This window comes from Bos indicus, chromosome 16 (genome assembly GCF_029378745.1).
Source record: "Bos indicus isolate NIAB-ARS_2022 breed Sahiwal x Tharparkar chromosome 16, NIAB-ARS_B.indTharparkar_mat_pri_1.0, whole genome shotgun sequence".
NCBI classification, from domain to species: domain Eukaryota; kingdom Metazoa; phylum Chordata; class Mammalia; order Artiodactyla; family Bovidae; genus Bos; species Bos indicus.
The window spans coordinates 26,918,455-26,933,296 of record NC_091775.1 but is presented as its reverse complement, the minus strand read 5'-3'; the positions used below and the strand labels follow the sequence as shown (position 1 = coordinate 26,933,296).

The following is a 14,842-nucleotide window of genomic DNA, read 5'->3' as shown; positions in this document are numbered from 1 at the left end:
ACAGTAATTCTGGGAAATTCTGAATAATTATTGTTTCCAATATTTCTTCTGCTCTTCTCTCTCTTTCTTTTCCTTTTGATATTCCTGTTATGCTTATGTTACAACTTTATGTTGTAAAAGAAAAGTTGTTTCACTTTTCTTGGATATTTTGTTCTTTTTTTTTTTTTGGTCAGTCTTTTTTCTCTTTGCTTTCCAGTTTGGAGGTTTCTATTGAGATATTCTCAAACTCATTCTTTCTTCAGCTGTGTCCAGTCTACTAATAAGCCTGTCAAAGTGTTTTTTATTTAAATTATGATGTTTTTGATCACTAGCATTTCTTTTTGATTCTTCCTTAGAGTTTCTTTATCTCTGCTTACATTGTTCTTGCGTGCTGTCTGCTTTATCCTTAGAGCCCTTAGAGCATGAATCATAGTTGTTTTAAATTCTGAATCTAATAATTCCATCATCCCATGCCACATCCAAATCTGGTTGTGATGTTTGTTCTGTCTCTTCAAACTACCTTTTTTTGCCTTGTAATTTTTTTCCTGATTGCTAGGTATGATGCACTGGGTAAAAGAAACTGCTGTAAATTGGTCTTTAGCAAAGTGGTGGTGATGTGTGGGGGAGAGGAAGTGTTCTAGTCTTATGATTAGGTCTGAGTTTTTTAGTGAGCCTGTGCCTCTGGACTGGAGAAGGCAATGGCACCCCACTCCAGTACTCTTGCCTGGAAAATCCCATGGATGGAGGAGCCTGGTAGGCTGCAGTCCCTGGGGTCACACAGAGTCGGACACGACTGAGCGACTTCACTTTCACTTTTCTTTCATGCATTGGAGAAGGAAATGGCAACCCACTCCAGTGTTCTTGCCTGGAGAATCCCAGGGATGGGGAAGCCTGGTGGGCTGCCGTCTATGCGGTCGTACAGAGTTGGACACGACTGAAGCGACTTAGCAGCAGCAGCAGCCTCTGGACTGTGAACTTCATCAGGGTTTTTCAGTAGCCCCCCTGCCTCCATACACATTTAGGTGGGACAGGACAGCTAGAGTTGGCTAGAGTTAGGTACTTCCTTACCCCAGGTCTGTGAGGTTCTGATAAAATCCTGGCAGGATAGTCTCTGGTTAGTTTCTCCTGAGGACAGACATTTGTTAAGAGAAACAGAAAGCACTGGTGTATTTCAAAATGATTCCTTTCCCCCTTCTCCTGCTGGAAGCACAAGTAGATTTTTCCTGATATTTATTTTGGGAAACTGGTCAAGCTCCTGGAGATAAAACTCACAAAAGTGTAGGGACCCTGGATGGCTGGGCACCCCTGTCTAACTCACGCTTTGTCCATATGGAACTTCTAGCAATTTGTCAATTACATGTTAGGTTTTCCAACCCCAGAACTGATACCTGTGAAGGTTTGGGCTTCTGATTTTCTGTAAGTTGTGATTCTCTGTATCTGCCTGCTTATCTCTCTAATTTTGGGGGCAATGGTTTTCCCAGTGACCTCGCTTCTCTTATGAATCTAAGAAGTTGTTGATTTTTCAGTCTTTTGCTTATTTTAGGATGGTGTGCCGACTTCCAAACTTGTTACATGCTGGACTGGAAACCAGAAGTCCTCTGAAGTGTTCCTTGTGGAGACTTTTAAATACAAATTCAGTTTCTTTAATAGATACAGGCTTGTTGTTTAGATGCTAAGTCGTGTCTGACTCTTTCTGACCATGAAGTGTAGCCTGCCAGGCTCCTCTGTCTATGGGATTTCCCAGGCAAGGATATTGCAGTGGGTTGCCATTTCCATCTCTAGACACAGGCTACTCAGCTTATTTCTTTCTGAGTGAGTCTTTGTAGTCTGCTGTCAAGGAATTTGTCAGATCTTTGGGATTTAATTGTTCTTTATGTTTTCCCCATAACCTCTACCCACCATTTCACCCCCACACATAACAGATATGCAGTGATTTTTAATTGAATTCTATGCACTAGAATTACTGTGGGTTGAGCATCTCTGTTTCTATGAAACTTTTCAGCTGATACCCCTGGTTACCCAATTTTCTCTCCCTTTTCTTCTAAAAAACCTTCTTTTAGTTCAGATAGATGGACAGTGGAATACGAAGTAACAACTGCTACTCTACAGACATAATAATAATAATAATAGCTACTTGTTTTGAGTCCTTACTATATGCTAAGCACATTGGTAATATATGAATATTTACATATGTTATCTTATTTAACCTTAACAATTCTTGCCTATGGTAAATTTTCTTACTATCCACCATTTTATAGATGAGAAAACTGAGGCTTAGAGATGATGAGCAATGATCCAGCTAATAAAAATTAGTCTTTTGTGGTGGTGCAAGCTTCACAGGACACCAAACTCCTCTTACAATAGCAAGTGAGCGTCCCCATCCAGGGCAAGATGGTGTCAGAAATATCTTTGAAGCAGCTTTTTTGATTCCTAAGGGCGGTTAGTTATTGACCTCCTATGGAAGACTCAGTCCTAGTATTCCAGGATTCCCAGATTCTAGGAGGAAAAAAAAATATCCTGCCGATACAGTATACTAACACATATATATGGAATTTAGAAAGATGGTGACAATAACCCTGTGTACGAGACAGCAAAAGAGACACCGATGTATAGATCAGTCTTATGGACTCTGTGGGAGAGGGAGAGGGTGGGGAGAATTGGGAGAATAGCATTGAAACATGTATAATATCATGTATGAAACGAGTCGCCAGTCCAGGTTTGATGCATGGTACTGGATGCTTGCGGCTGGTGCACTGGGACGACCCTGAGGGAGGGTAGGGGAGGGAGGAGGGAGGAGGGTTCAGGATGGGGAATGCGGGTATACCTGTGGTGGATTCATTTCGATATTTGGCAAAACTAATACAATATTGTAAAGTTTAAAAAAAAAATATCCTGCCGGGTAGAGATATGGATTCCTAAAATATAAGGTTTTGCTTTTCATCTAGTCGACTTATGGCTTTGCAGGAAGATAGAAAAACCAAGAAATGGAAGAAACAGGACATTTGCCTGGGCAGCACTGAATCCTGTGCCTTCCCAGGGCTGATCAGCACACACAGCAAGTTTATCATCTCCTTTGGTGAAGATGAAGCAGGTAACAAATGTTAACAGTTTATTGATTTCTGGTTACTGGATCTTAGATAGTCACAGGCATTGTGAACTGAACATTTATGTTGTTGTTTGGTTGCTAAGTCATGTTCGACTGTTCTGCAACCCCAGGGACTGTAGCTCACCAGTCTCCTCTGTCCATGAGATCTCCCAGGCAAGAATACAAGAGTGGGTCACCATTTCCTTCTCCAGGGGATCTTCCTGACCCAGAGGTCAAACTTGCGTCTCCTCCTTGGCAGGTGGATTCTTTACCACTGAGCCACCTGGGAAGCCCCAAACATTTATATAATAATTATCATTGCTGTTGTTATTATTACTCTTATTATTTAAATAGAAACTACCACTTCTTCTATTTTCACTATCGCCCACCTTTTATAATGAACTGGATACTGTTCTAGGCACTTCACATTTTAAAATCTTATTTAGTAATCACGACACCTCCATAAGGTAATTATTTTGCTTATTTCACCAATGAGGGAAACAGACTGACTATGCCAACTTATCCCTTCTTGGTTGGCTGTACAGCTCACTGTGAAGGTAGACCAAGGTCTGCACTGTAGTCTGTTCAGTCCTTTGACTGTGAAGGACTGTTCTAATCTGTGATTATACAAATGTAGACAGAGCCAACAGTGGGTATTTATCCTGCTGCTGTTGCCTGGGAGAAAGTACCTCTGATGATCAGCCACTAGCTGGGCTGGGCTCTTCCTGATCCTGCCCAGAGTTTGTTAGGAAACTTCTGTGAATGAACAAGGGAGAATTTCTTTCTTGAGAGATCTGGGAAAAGGGTAGACAGCTAGGTAGGAGGCTACACACTAGAGCCATTAGGCGTATGTTAAGGGCATCAACAGAGCAAGGCATTTGTGCATGTATGAGAGACAGTGGTGAAGGGAAAGAGGGATTTAGCTTTAATAAATATCCACTCTGTGTTGACCTATATGGGTGGGATGGTGGGGGTGGGAGGAAGATTCAAAAGGGCAGGGATATATATATAAGTATACATATATACTTATAGCTGATTCACAGCTTCCCTGGTGGCTCAGACATTAAAGAATCTACCTGCAATGTGGGAGATTCGAGTTCGATTCCTGGATCGAGAAGCTTTCCTGGAGAAGGAAATGGCAACGTACTCTTGCCTGGAGAATTCCATGGACAGAGGAGCCTGGTGGGCTACAGTCCATGGGGTTGCAAACAGTCAGACATGACTAGGCGACCAACACTTTCACTTTCATAGCTGATTCACATTGCTGTACAGCAGAAGCTAACACAACATTGTAAAGCAATTATATTCCCATTTTGAAAAATATACAATAAAATGGATAACCAACAAGGACCTACTGTTTAGCACAGGGAACCCTGCTCAGTGTGGCAGCCTGGATGGGAGGGAGCTTAGGGGAGAATACATGCATATATATGCATGGCTGAGTCCCTTGCTGTTCACTTAAAACTGTCAATACTATTAATTGGCTCAACATCAATATAAAATAAAAAGTTAAAAACAAAACAAAAGGAAACAAAAAATCCCCATACAAAACAAACAACGAGAAAACAAATATCCTCAAATTGTTAACTCAGAAAATGAAGTTTTAATTTAAGCTTTATATAAGTTATGTGTCATTTTGAAAGTTAAAGGTTTATTTTGTTTACGTAAGTGGTGACAAGGCCTGTGATCCTTCCGGTATTTGGCATTGCATCTAGCCATGCTCTGAGGCACGGAAGAGAACACAGTGATCTCTTAGGGGTCTCTTCCAGACACAGGACTCTCTACTCCTACGGCTTGCTGCTAAGTCGCCTCAGTTGTGTCCGACTCTGTGCGACCCCATAGACAGCAGCCCACGAGGCTCCCCCATCCCTGGGATTCTCCAGGCAAGAACAGTGGAGTGGGTTGCCATTTCCTTCTCCAATGCATGAAAGTGAAAAGTGAAAGTGAAGTCGCTCAGTCATGTCCGACTCTTAGCGACCCCATGGACTGCAGCCAACCAGGCTCCTCCATCCATGGGATTTTCCAGGCAAGAGTACTGGAGTGGGATGCCATTGCCTTCTCCACAGGACTCTCTACAAGTGCTAACCAGAGCCTTGATGGTTTCTTCAGTGTTTGGTTTCTTTCCACTCTGACCCAAGGGTGGCTGTACAAAAGCTTCACTTGAGTGGGACATAAAGAAAGCCAGTCAGCAGCTGCACCCTTCCTCTCAGCTAGCTTATGTTTTTTTATTATTATTATTAATTAAAAAAATGTATTTTTGTCCATGCCATATGGCATATGGGATATTAGTTCTCTGGCCAGGGATCAAACCTGCACCTCCTGCATTGGAAGTGAGGAGTCTTAACCACTGGACTGCCAGGGAAGTCCTCAAATAGCTGGTGAGTAGATAGTTTGAGATAAATATGTTATAGAAGCAGATGATATTTTGGAAAATTTAAGCATTCTTAATAGAGAAAAGTCTTTGTGAGTTCCAAATTGGAAATCCAAACATACGAAAAAGGGGAGAAACCACAGGCTCATGTTCAGTGGAAAGTGGATGATGTAAATGAATGTCAGCCATAGGCCATGTCAGCGGTGGGGCCTCTCCCCTGCTGGTGCCCCAAGGAGGCTGGAGCCCTCACAGCCTGGAGACCCCTGGAGGCAGCCTTCCCGGGGTCCCTGGGCTGCCATGTTCTGTGGCTTGTTCCTTTTCAGGAGGCCACAGAAAAGCCAGGTTTTGGTGGCTTGGTTTGTTTAGCCCGTAGACTTGTTGCAGGAGAAAACAAGGCAGTTTTTGAACACCACTCAGTACATCTGGCAAACAAAAGTGTCCTTGGCTGAATTTGATGGAGTGGACTTGCCAAGGTGTTTCCAAGCCAGACTTTGCCCAAAGGGCAGCCCTAAAACCAGGGTGGCTGTTCCCAAGGCAAGTTATTTCCTTCAGAGTTGCGTGCTTTTATGATTTTGCGCAGTGATTCAGATTTTCTGCGTGTGTCAGAGTCTTTCCCATTACTGACACATTTAGAACCGAGTGTGATAAGCCCCGTTTTAGTTGCACCAGAGCTCTGCTCTCACTGTTGCTACAGTTATTTCCTGACTCTTCCAGCCGACAGCTGGCACAAATAAACGAGTGAGTAGATGGAGTAAATGGTGGGCGTGGGGCTGTATGGCTGAGTTCTGATGGGTTGGGTTTCTGAATGTCAGTCACGGAAGCACATTCCCAAGAGGGCTGGCTGAGCTCATAATGATTGCAGTAAATTCATATTGCAAATGTTTTGCTTTATATAGCCTGTTACAGTTTTTTGGTGTGTTGTTCTTACCCTAAAATATAGTTCTAAAGGGGCTTCCCAGGTGGCTCAGTGGTAAAGAATCAGCCTGGCAATGCAGAAAACATGGGTTCAATTCCTGGGTGGGAAAGATCCCCCTTGGAGGAGGAAATGGCAACTCATTCCACTATTCTTGCTTGGAAAATCCCACAGATGGAGGAGCCTGGCAGACTACAGTTCATGGGGTCACAGAAGAGTTAGACACGACTTAACGACTAAACAACAACAATGCTTTAAAAATGCCAGTTAGACCCTATAGATGAAATTCACATCTAGCATTGTCTTCTAAAAATACAATGGGAAGTCTATGGCATGTTTAGAATATATAATTTACAAAAACTATGGTCATGTGTAGGAATATGCAGTAACACAGGGTTTCCAATTCTTTTAGACCAGAAATTGCATGGTTTGGAAGAACCTGTGCCCAAGGGTGACCTGTGTACATGTTGGTAGACAACTCATTTATCTCATGTCAGCATCACCTCGGATGAGGTGATGGTTTCTAATCAGAGGGGCCAACTGCCTCTAGGGAAAGGTTTGTCCTAACTCCTCAGACCTCCACCCCCCACCACCCCTTACAAGGGGAAGATTATAGGGTCAGTCCACAAAACCAGTCTATTAGGCAGCTGTTACATTGTGTGCAGGGCTCTGTAAAGAACATTAGCCTCACACTTGGCCTCAAACAAATATTAGTCACTGTTCACCACAAATTCAAGGAAGAAGATTGTTTAAATAGCCCAGAGCCGTTGAAAGCTCTAGGCTTTTCCAGTTTGTACCTTGGTAAGATGTTTCCTTCCATAAATCCAGGGGGCTTGCATGAAGCACACAGTAGCAAGAGTATTAAATCCACGGTGTTAGGACAGAGATTGTGCCAAGCTCAAAAAGCTATCCCAGTGAACAGACATAAGGAAGTAAGAGGAACTGCCGATGACTGAACACTTTCTCACTCAATGTCTAATAATCAGGGGAGGTATTCTTATCTCTCTTTTACAAATGAATAAATAACACGAGGGTTACCCAGGTGGAGAAGTTGCCCAGGACAATACAGATGGTAACGAGTGTTATCGGAATTCAGACTCAGATTTATCTAGCTGAAGTTGGGCTCATCAACTCTTCACTGTCTCTCATAAGAAACTGTGATAAGAGGTGGAATGAGGTACCTACTATGAGCAGGGAATGGTGTTTTTTGGAGTTCAAACAGGAGAAAATGGGAAAAAACAGGCGGCCTTGTGAAAGAGATGAAGGGAACAGTGGGTAGAGGTGATTTCTTCGGGGTGTGGTAAGACCAAGTTGAGGGACTGAGGAGTGAGGGGAAGATCATGGGAAACAAGGAATCCAGGACTGAAGAAGGTAGAGCTGGAGGACAGAGTGAAGTGAGGGGCAGGGAGCGGGGACCAATGCACTAAAGAAGGGGTGAGTGAAAGTCGCTCAGTTGTGTCCGACTCTTTGCAACCTCGTGGACTATACAGTCCATGGAATTCTGCAGGCCAGAATGCTGAAGTGGGTAGCCTTTCCCTTCTCCAGGGGATCTTCACAACCCAGGGATCGAACCCAGCCTTCCCGCATCGTGGGAGCTGAGCCACAAGGGAAGTCCAAGAATACTTGAGTGGGTAGCTATCCCTTCTCCAGTGGATCTTCCTGACCCAGGAATCAAACCGGGGTCTGCTGCATTGCAGACAGATTCTATACCAACTGAGTTATCAGGGAAGCCCTAAAGAAGGGGTAACAAATAGTCCGTTGGACTGCAAGGAGATGAAACCGATCAATCCTAAAGGAAATCAACCGTGAATATTCACCGGAAGGACTGATGCTGAAGCTCCAATACTTTGGCCACGTGATGCAAAGAGCCGACTCATTGGAAAAGACCCTGATGCTGGGAAAGATTGAAGGCAAAAGAAGACAGGGACAGCAGAGGATGAGATGGTTGGATAGCATCATCGACTCAATGGACACAAGTTTGAGCAAACGCTGGGAGATGGTGAAGGACAGGGAGGCCTGCTATGCTGCAGTCTATGGAGTTGCAGAGTCTGACATGACTTAGTGATTGAACAATGCTGGCCAAAATGATTGTTTGGATTTTTCTGTAAGATGTTATGGAAAGCCTGAATGAACTTTGACCAACTCAGTAATAAGTGGTCTTCAGCCTGTAGCTCGCCTGTCTCTGGGTTTCACAGAGAATCCTTATCAGTACTGAAGAGCTGGGGAGGGAGATGGAGACTCACTGGGGTGAAGTTTCTGAAAGCAAAGTGGTGATAAATGAGATGAGAAGCCTTTGGTTTATGGAATGTATGGGCTTCCCAGGTGGTGCTAGTAGTAAGGACTTGCCTGCCAATGCAGGAGATGTAAGAGATGCAGGTTTGATCCCTGGGTCGGGAAGATCCACTGGAGGAGGGCATGGTAACCCACTCGAGTATTCTTGCCTGGAGAATCCCATGGACAGAGGAGCCTGGTGGGCTCCAGTCCATAGGGTCACAAAGAGTTGGACATGACTGAAGCAACTTAGCACGCCCAGCAGAAACATGCCTCTACTGGGTGACACTCCAAGGTGGTCTGGGGGCTGAGATGGACTTTCTCCTTGGGGAGCTCACAGTCCTTGAGGCCTCGCCCCAGGTGGGATTCTGGGGACCCCTTCGTGGGGCTCGTGTATTTCAGGGCCACAACCCCCTGGTGATGATTTTCTGTGCGTCTGGCTGTCTTGGCCCAGCCTTGTGTCCTGTCCTGATGGTCTGTTCCTGTTTTCTCAGGGGAGCTCTACTTCTTGGCCACCTCTTACCCCAGTGCCTACGCACCACACGGATCCATTTACAAATTTGTTGACCCATCAAGGTGAGATTTGGGTTCCTTTTCTTCTCAGGTGATTTGGATTAGTCCTTATCTCCATGGCAGATCAGAAAGACAGTCCTCACTCCCCAAGAATTACTATCAATAGAAGTGATCAACGAAGCAAATCTTTGCTTTAGATTCAAAGCAGATTGGACTGGTGAAAGTGTAGGACAGTTATGGAAAATTTGGGAAATGATCTCTTTGTGGTTGAAAATGAAGATCTTGAGCCTTTATAGGATGACTGGTTGTAGACCTGTGGCTCCTGTCCTGTTGTTTTTTTGGCCACACTGTGCTGCACACTGGATCTTAGTTTCCTGACCAGGGATTAAATTTGTACAGTGGAAGTGTGGAATCTTAACCACTGGATTGCCAAGGAAGTCCCTTGTTTGTTTGTTTTTTTAAAAATATGCTTCTGGAAACTTCTGTCTGGGATCATCTGACAGTGGTGTACAACTCTGACCACCTGAGTAAATATTCCTGCCCTTCCGTGGCTTGGTCTTTGGAAAATACAGTTGGCCCTCCATATCTGTGGGTCCCATGTCTGTGGATTCAACCAACTGTGGACCAAAAATATTTTGAAAACTTCTGGAAAGTTACAAAAAAGCAAAAGTTGAATTTGCCATGCCTTGGCAACAATTTCTGTAATATTTGCAATTATATTTACAACTATTTGCATAGCATTTGCATTCTTAGGTATCATGAGTAATCTGGAGATGATTTAAAGTATACAGGAGGATGTGTAGGTTCTATGCAAATACTCCATCATTTTATATAGAGGACTCGTGCATCACTAGGTTTTGGCATCTGCACAGTCTTGGACCAGTCCCAGGAGAGTCCCAGAAGCAGCTGTATCTTCAACTGTCAGGATTCTCTGTGTCTCCACCTGATTGTTTCCAGAATTCAGGGACAGCGTTTATTCACTTGGTGAACTCTATGATGTGTAACTCTGCTTCTCTGCCCACCTCTCTCAGGGACTAACCAGCCTTCAACTCATCTGGCAAAAGCCAAACTACCGCTTCCCATTTGTGAGGTTTTGGAGTATGTGTCCATATCTGTCCCTGGGAGAGTGATGCGGGGTATTCATCCTGAGAGCTCTGGGCAGTGAACTGTATTTGTTATTATCTCAGGATTCTTACCCAAAGCAAGAAAGTCTCCCCACAAATCAGCCTGAAGGTAGACCTGCCAAGGAGGACTTCCCTTGAGGCTTATGTTACCATATCTGGGGTAGTTCAGAGGACATTTGGCAGCTCAGTCCAGCCACTGGTGAGGGCTCAGAAGCCCAGCCTAGCTCAGTTCCTCTTGGCAATAAGGCTCCCTTTAGGTGTTCTCAGAAGTTCCCGGAAGGGGCTTTGTCCTCAAGATTGTGCCTGGGGCCTCTCCTGATGGGGGAAGGGTTTCCAGGGTGAGTTAGGGACTGAGCTGTCTCCACTGCTGCATCTCCTCCATGCAGATCTCCTGTGATCTGGGGTTGGAGCAAACCCAGGGTCTTTAAAGTGCTTCCGGTGACTGACAGAGACTGTGTGTGGGAGTTTTCTGCTCTTTCTATCAACGTCTTTCACACAACAGGTGTGTGAATCCCTTCTTCCTTCCTCTGAAAGTTTCCTGATTAGGTTAGGGGATAATTTAACTCACTTCTGGCAGCAAGAGAGGTCAGTCATAAGGCAACTGTGAAGGCTGTTCCACCTAGAAGACATTGACATTTATCCAGGCATTTCTGTGTCCCAGGCACCATGCTGTGCATGCAGCCTGATATTCAATGCTGACAGAACCCTAGCGAGACAGGGTGACACCCTCAATCTGCAGGTTAGAGTAACTGAGCCTTACTACCTTCAATTGCTTGCCCGAGGTAGAGCTAGTTAGAGGGGCCAGAGGATGGGAACACATCCATCTTTCTGGATCAAAGTCTTTTCAGCGCCGCCCATTCAGTTCAGTTATAATGACGACTTGAATTGTTGAGACTTAAAAAAAAAAAAAATTCTGTAGCAGTGGATCCCGATTCTGCTCTGTTTAATTCTTTAGCCCATCTTTGCACTAAATGCACCCATCCCAGCTGGGTATGAATGCTGAATGCTGGGTATGAATCTTGGCTTTGCCACCAAGTAGCTGGAAATGTTCCTAGTCTGCAAAGCCCCTTTTATTTCAGAAGATGCACTTGGGGACAGCAGTTTAAGAATCAAAATACTAGGAGGCAGAGGGGCTGGCATTACTTAAGGGGCTGTGCAGTGAGTATCTGAAGAGATTTTCCTTAGGGAATCACCACTGCCATCAGAGCAGAGGCAGAGCGTCATTCTCCTCCTTATCACCATCACTCCCATCATTACCCACAGAGCGTTTGTATGTGCTGACCACTGCTCCGGGTGTTTTTCAAAATCTCATTTAAAAAACAATTTAGGACTTCCCTGGTGGTCCAGTGGTTAAGACTCCGTGTTTCTACCGCAAGGGGCATGAATTCAATCCCCTGATCCCCTGATCAGCGAAGTTCCATATGCCACACAGTGTGGCCAAAAAATACCCCCAAAACCAAACCAACCTCCCGAAATAACAATAACAACAAGTTATCCATTCATCACTTCTGGTGTGCCAAGTACACAGTTCTTAGTTAATCCTCCCCATCTCCCTGTGAGGATGGTGCTATTGTTTTTTCTACGTTATAGTTGCGAAAGTTGAAACTCAGCAAGGCTTGCCCGTGGTCCCTAGGACTTGAACCCTGCTCTCTGTTGCCATGGCCCTGCCCCAACCCCCTCCGCACACTGCCCCCCAACGGCCTGCAGTGTCCCTGTGATGTCTGTGTCCTTCCTCCTCTCCACCTGAGCTCACTGAAGATTCCCTGCTTCACCTGTCCCACCCCTGTGGGGAGGGGAAGGCTGGCCTCCGTTCTTACAACTCTGTACCTATTTCCTGGTTCCGTCTTCAGTCTTGTGTCCTCACTTTTTCCATCTGTTTTCAGGAGAGCACCTCCAGGCAAATGCAGGTACAAACCAGTGCCGGTGAAAACCAGGAGTAAGCGGGTCCAGTTCAGGCCGCTCGCCAGTGAGTCCATGTTTGTCTTTAGGCTCAGGCCTTGGCATCGAGGCACTGGCCACAGTGCCCCATGCAAACAGCTGCCATCCCGGGGTGGCAGGTCCTGTTTTCTCACCTACGGCTTATCCTCTGGGTGAGGACTAGGGCCTGTGGCTCATCTGCATGTCTTGGTTGTGCACCAGGGGGCAGCACGTGCTGCCCTTCATTCATTCATTCAGTCCATTCATTCATTCAGTCGTTCATGTATTCATTCTTTCATTTAGTACTTTACAGCAGTCCTGTGCTAATCCCGGGGGGTAGATGCACCAGTAACTTGACCTGTGGGAGTTTAGAGCCAAAGAAGAGGGGGGCAGGTAGTACAGGCAAGTGAAGAAATAAAAGAACACTAAGATTCTGGCTAGAAGGATGTCCAGGGGTCTGAGAGGGCCCCGAGAGTGAGGACCTCTTCCTTGGGGTAGGGTGGGGAGTCAGGAAAGACTTTTGGAAAAGAGGTGCTGTCTTAAGGGCACTATTCTACAGGTATGCATTACTGGAGTTACCCCATTACAAAAGTCATCTCTTTAGATCAAGGCCAGGGAATGAAACATATTAATTTCAAAAGAATTTATATTCAAGAACCCTCAAGTGGGCATAGGATTCCTGGGTGGCACTTTCCTTACAGCTGCTTTCCAGGACTAATATTTCTCCTAAATTAATGCTCATTTCCAGAGATGGTCTTGGACTTGCTAAAGGAGCAGTCTGAGAAAGCTGCTAGAAAAATGTCCAGGGCAACTTTAGCTTCCAGTCCAAACCGGGCCTCATCTCAGAAAGACTCCTTCAAGAAGCCAGCTTCTCCCACAAGCAGCCGGAAGACATCTCCAGGGCCTGGTGCAAAGAAGAGAGCCAGGGTGTGGTCCCCAGGCCCCCAGGGGAAGAGGAAAGGGATCCCCAAACGCCCCAGTGGCATAGCCAGGCAGGCCGCACAGCACAGACGAGCTGGCAGAAGTCTCCCTCCGCCTCTTCCGTCAAGGTGGCCACTCAGGGGACCAGAACCACCTCACCACGTGGAAGCTGCTGCTGCTGAACCTGACTTTAGACGTGCGGGAAGCCGGGGGTGGAGGTGGGAGCCGGCAGAGAGAGCCTGAGTTAGGGTGGCCGGGTCGTCCTCTCCCCACGTCTTGCCAGCTGAACGGATGCTCCTTGTCTGCTGCTGCTGGGAGACCAATCCCCACCTGGCCAGGGCACCTTGATAATTATGTGCACTAGTCTGTAAGCCTGCTTCAAATCCCACTGCATGTTTCCATTTTGCTTTGTAAGTGCCTGTGGCCAACAGTGATACATCAACACGGGCTCAAATGGACATATATCCTTTGAGCTCCTTGATGTTTGTCTGGCGTTAAGAAATCTGACGTGCCTCACCAGTTTGCCTTAAGAACCATGTCTCTCCCATGCTTCCTCCCAGCTCTAAGAGGAGGCCTGTAGTGGCAAGTTCCCAAGGGGAACCCCTTTAAAGCGGTCATCTCCTTTGCCCTCATTGAAGCTCAGGGTCTGAATAAGGGCAGGTCCTATTCTGTACCTCCGGCGACTACTGTTTTGCCCTGGCAAATAGCATAATAAAGGTGATTCCATTGTGCCTACCTGTTGTGTGCTGAGTTTATACAAATTTTCTGAAACCTCGAAACTTTGCATCATGTGTGTGGCCATATAACTTATGTTGAAGATGAGGAAAGTGAGACTTGGTGAGGTTAAGCGGTGTGCCCGAGACCATAGCAGTAAGGGGACAGTCAACTGTTCAGCTGGACTTGAACCAATGCCCCGGTCTGCCTCCTGTGAGCTTGCCTCCCTCTAGGGCCCCCAGTGAGGATAGGTGGCTTTTAACCAGGTATTTGAAGAATGAAAGCGCTGAGAGAAGAAATGATCCCTGTCTTCAAGAAGTTCTCCAAGTTCTGCAAAGCATCCAGAACAGTATAGGCAATTTGACTTAAGCAGAACAAACCCCCAAAATGCCAGGGTTGTTAAGGACTTTTAGAGGTCATGTGATTCCTGCTTTAGATGAGGTTGAATATATTCCGGACAGATTATTTTAGGCTTCCAAAGAAATAGATTCCATTTTTTTCTTTAGCAATCTCCATTCGTGGGGTAACCTAACCTAATATAAATACACCAAACCTCTCTCTTTCTCTTTTTTCTCCTTTATTAAAGATGTAAAATACTGGTCATCATTTTCTGAAGACCATTTTTAGATCATCTCTTAGCTATCTTGGCTTCCCAGTTGACTCAGTGGCAAAGAGTCTGCCTGCTAATGCAGGGGCCGCAGAAGACATGAGTTTGATTCCTGGACCAGAAAGATCCTCTGAAGGAGGAAATGGCAATTCACTCTGGTATTCTTGCCTGGGAAATCCCATGGACAGAGGAGTCTGGTGAGCTACAGTCCATGGGGTCACAAAGAGTTGGACACAACTGAGTGACTGAGCATGCACGCATGCACGTGTCCACCTTCCTTTACCCCATCTCATGGTTTTGCTCTGCTTTACTTTCGCTTACCTTTGTAGCTCTTATGAACACTTTTGCTGACTGAAAAAAAATTGCACGGATGAAAGTTGAGCATTATATTTTATTTGGCAGGCTTTTATAGCTCAGGATAGCAGCC

At 45.5% G+C, this 14,842-nt stretch overlaps 1 protein-coding gene across 1 annotated transcript in view; it reads left to right on the top strand.

The window, feature by feature from the left end:
- Nucleotides 1-13,829, top strand: part of HHIPL2 (HHIP like 2) — a 28,183-nt gene extending 14,354 nt beyond the window's left edge. The window contains exons 6-9 of the mRNA XM_019976976.2: nt 2,925-3,070; nt 9,114-9,195; nt 12,140-12,222; nt 12,922-13,829. Coding sequence (XP_019832535.2) covers nt 2,925-3,070; nt 9,114-9,195; nt 12,140-12,222; nt 12,922-13,337 — 727 coding nt within the window. The 3' untranslated portion in view covers nt 13,338-13,829. The remainder of the gene's footprint in view (nt 1-2,924; nt 3,071-9,113; nt 9,196-12,139; nt 12,223-12,921) is intronic.
- The last annotated feature ends 1,013 nt before the right edge of the window (nt 13,830-14,842 follow it).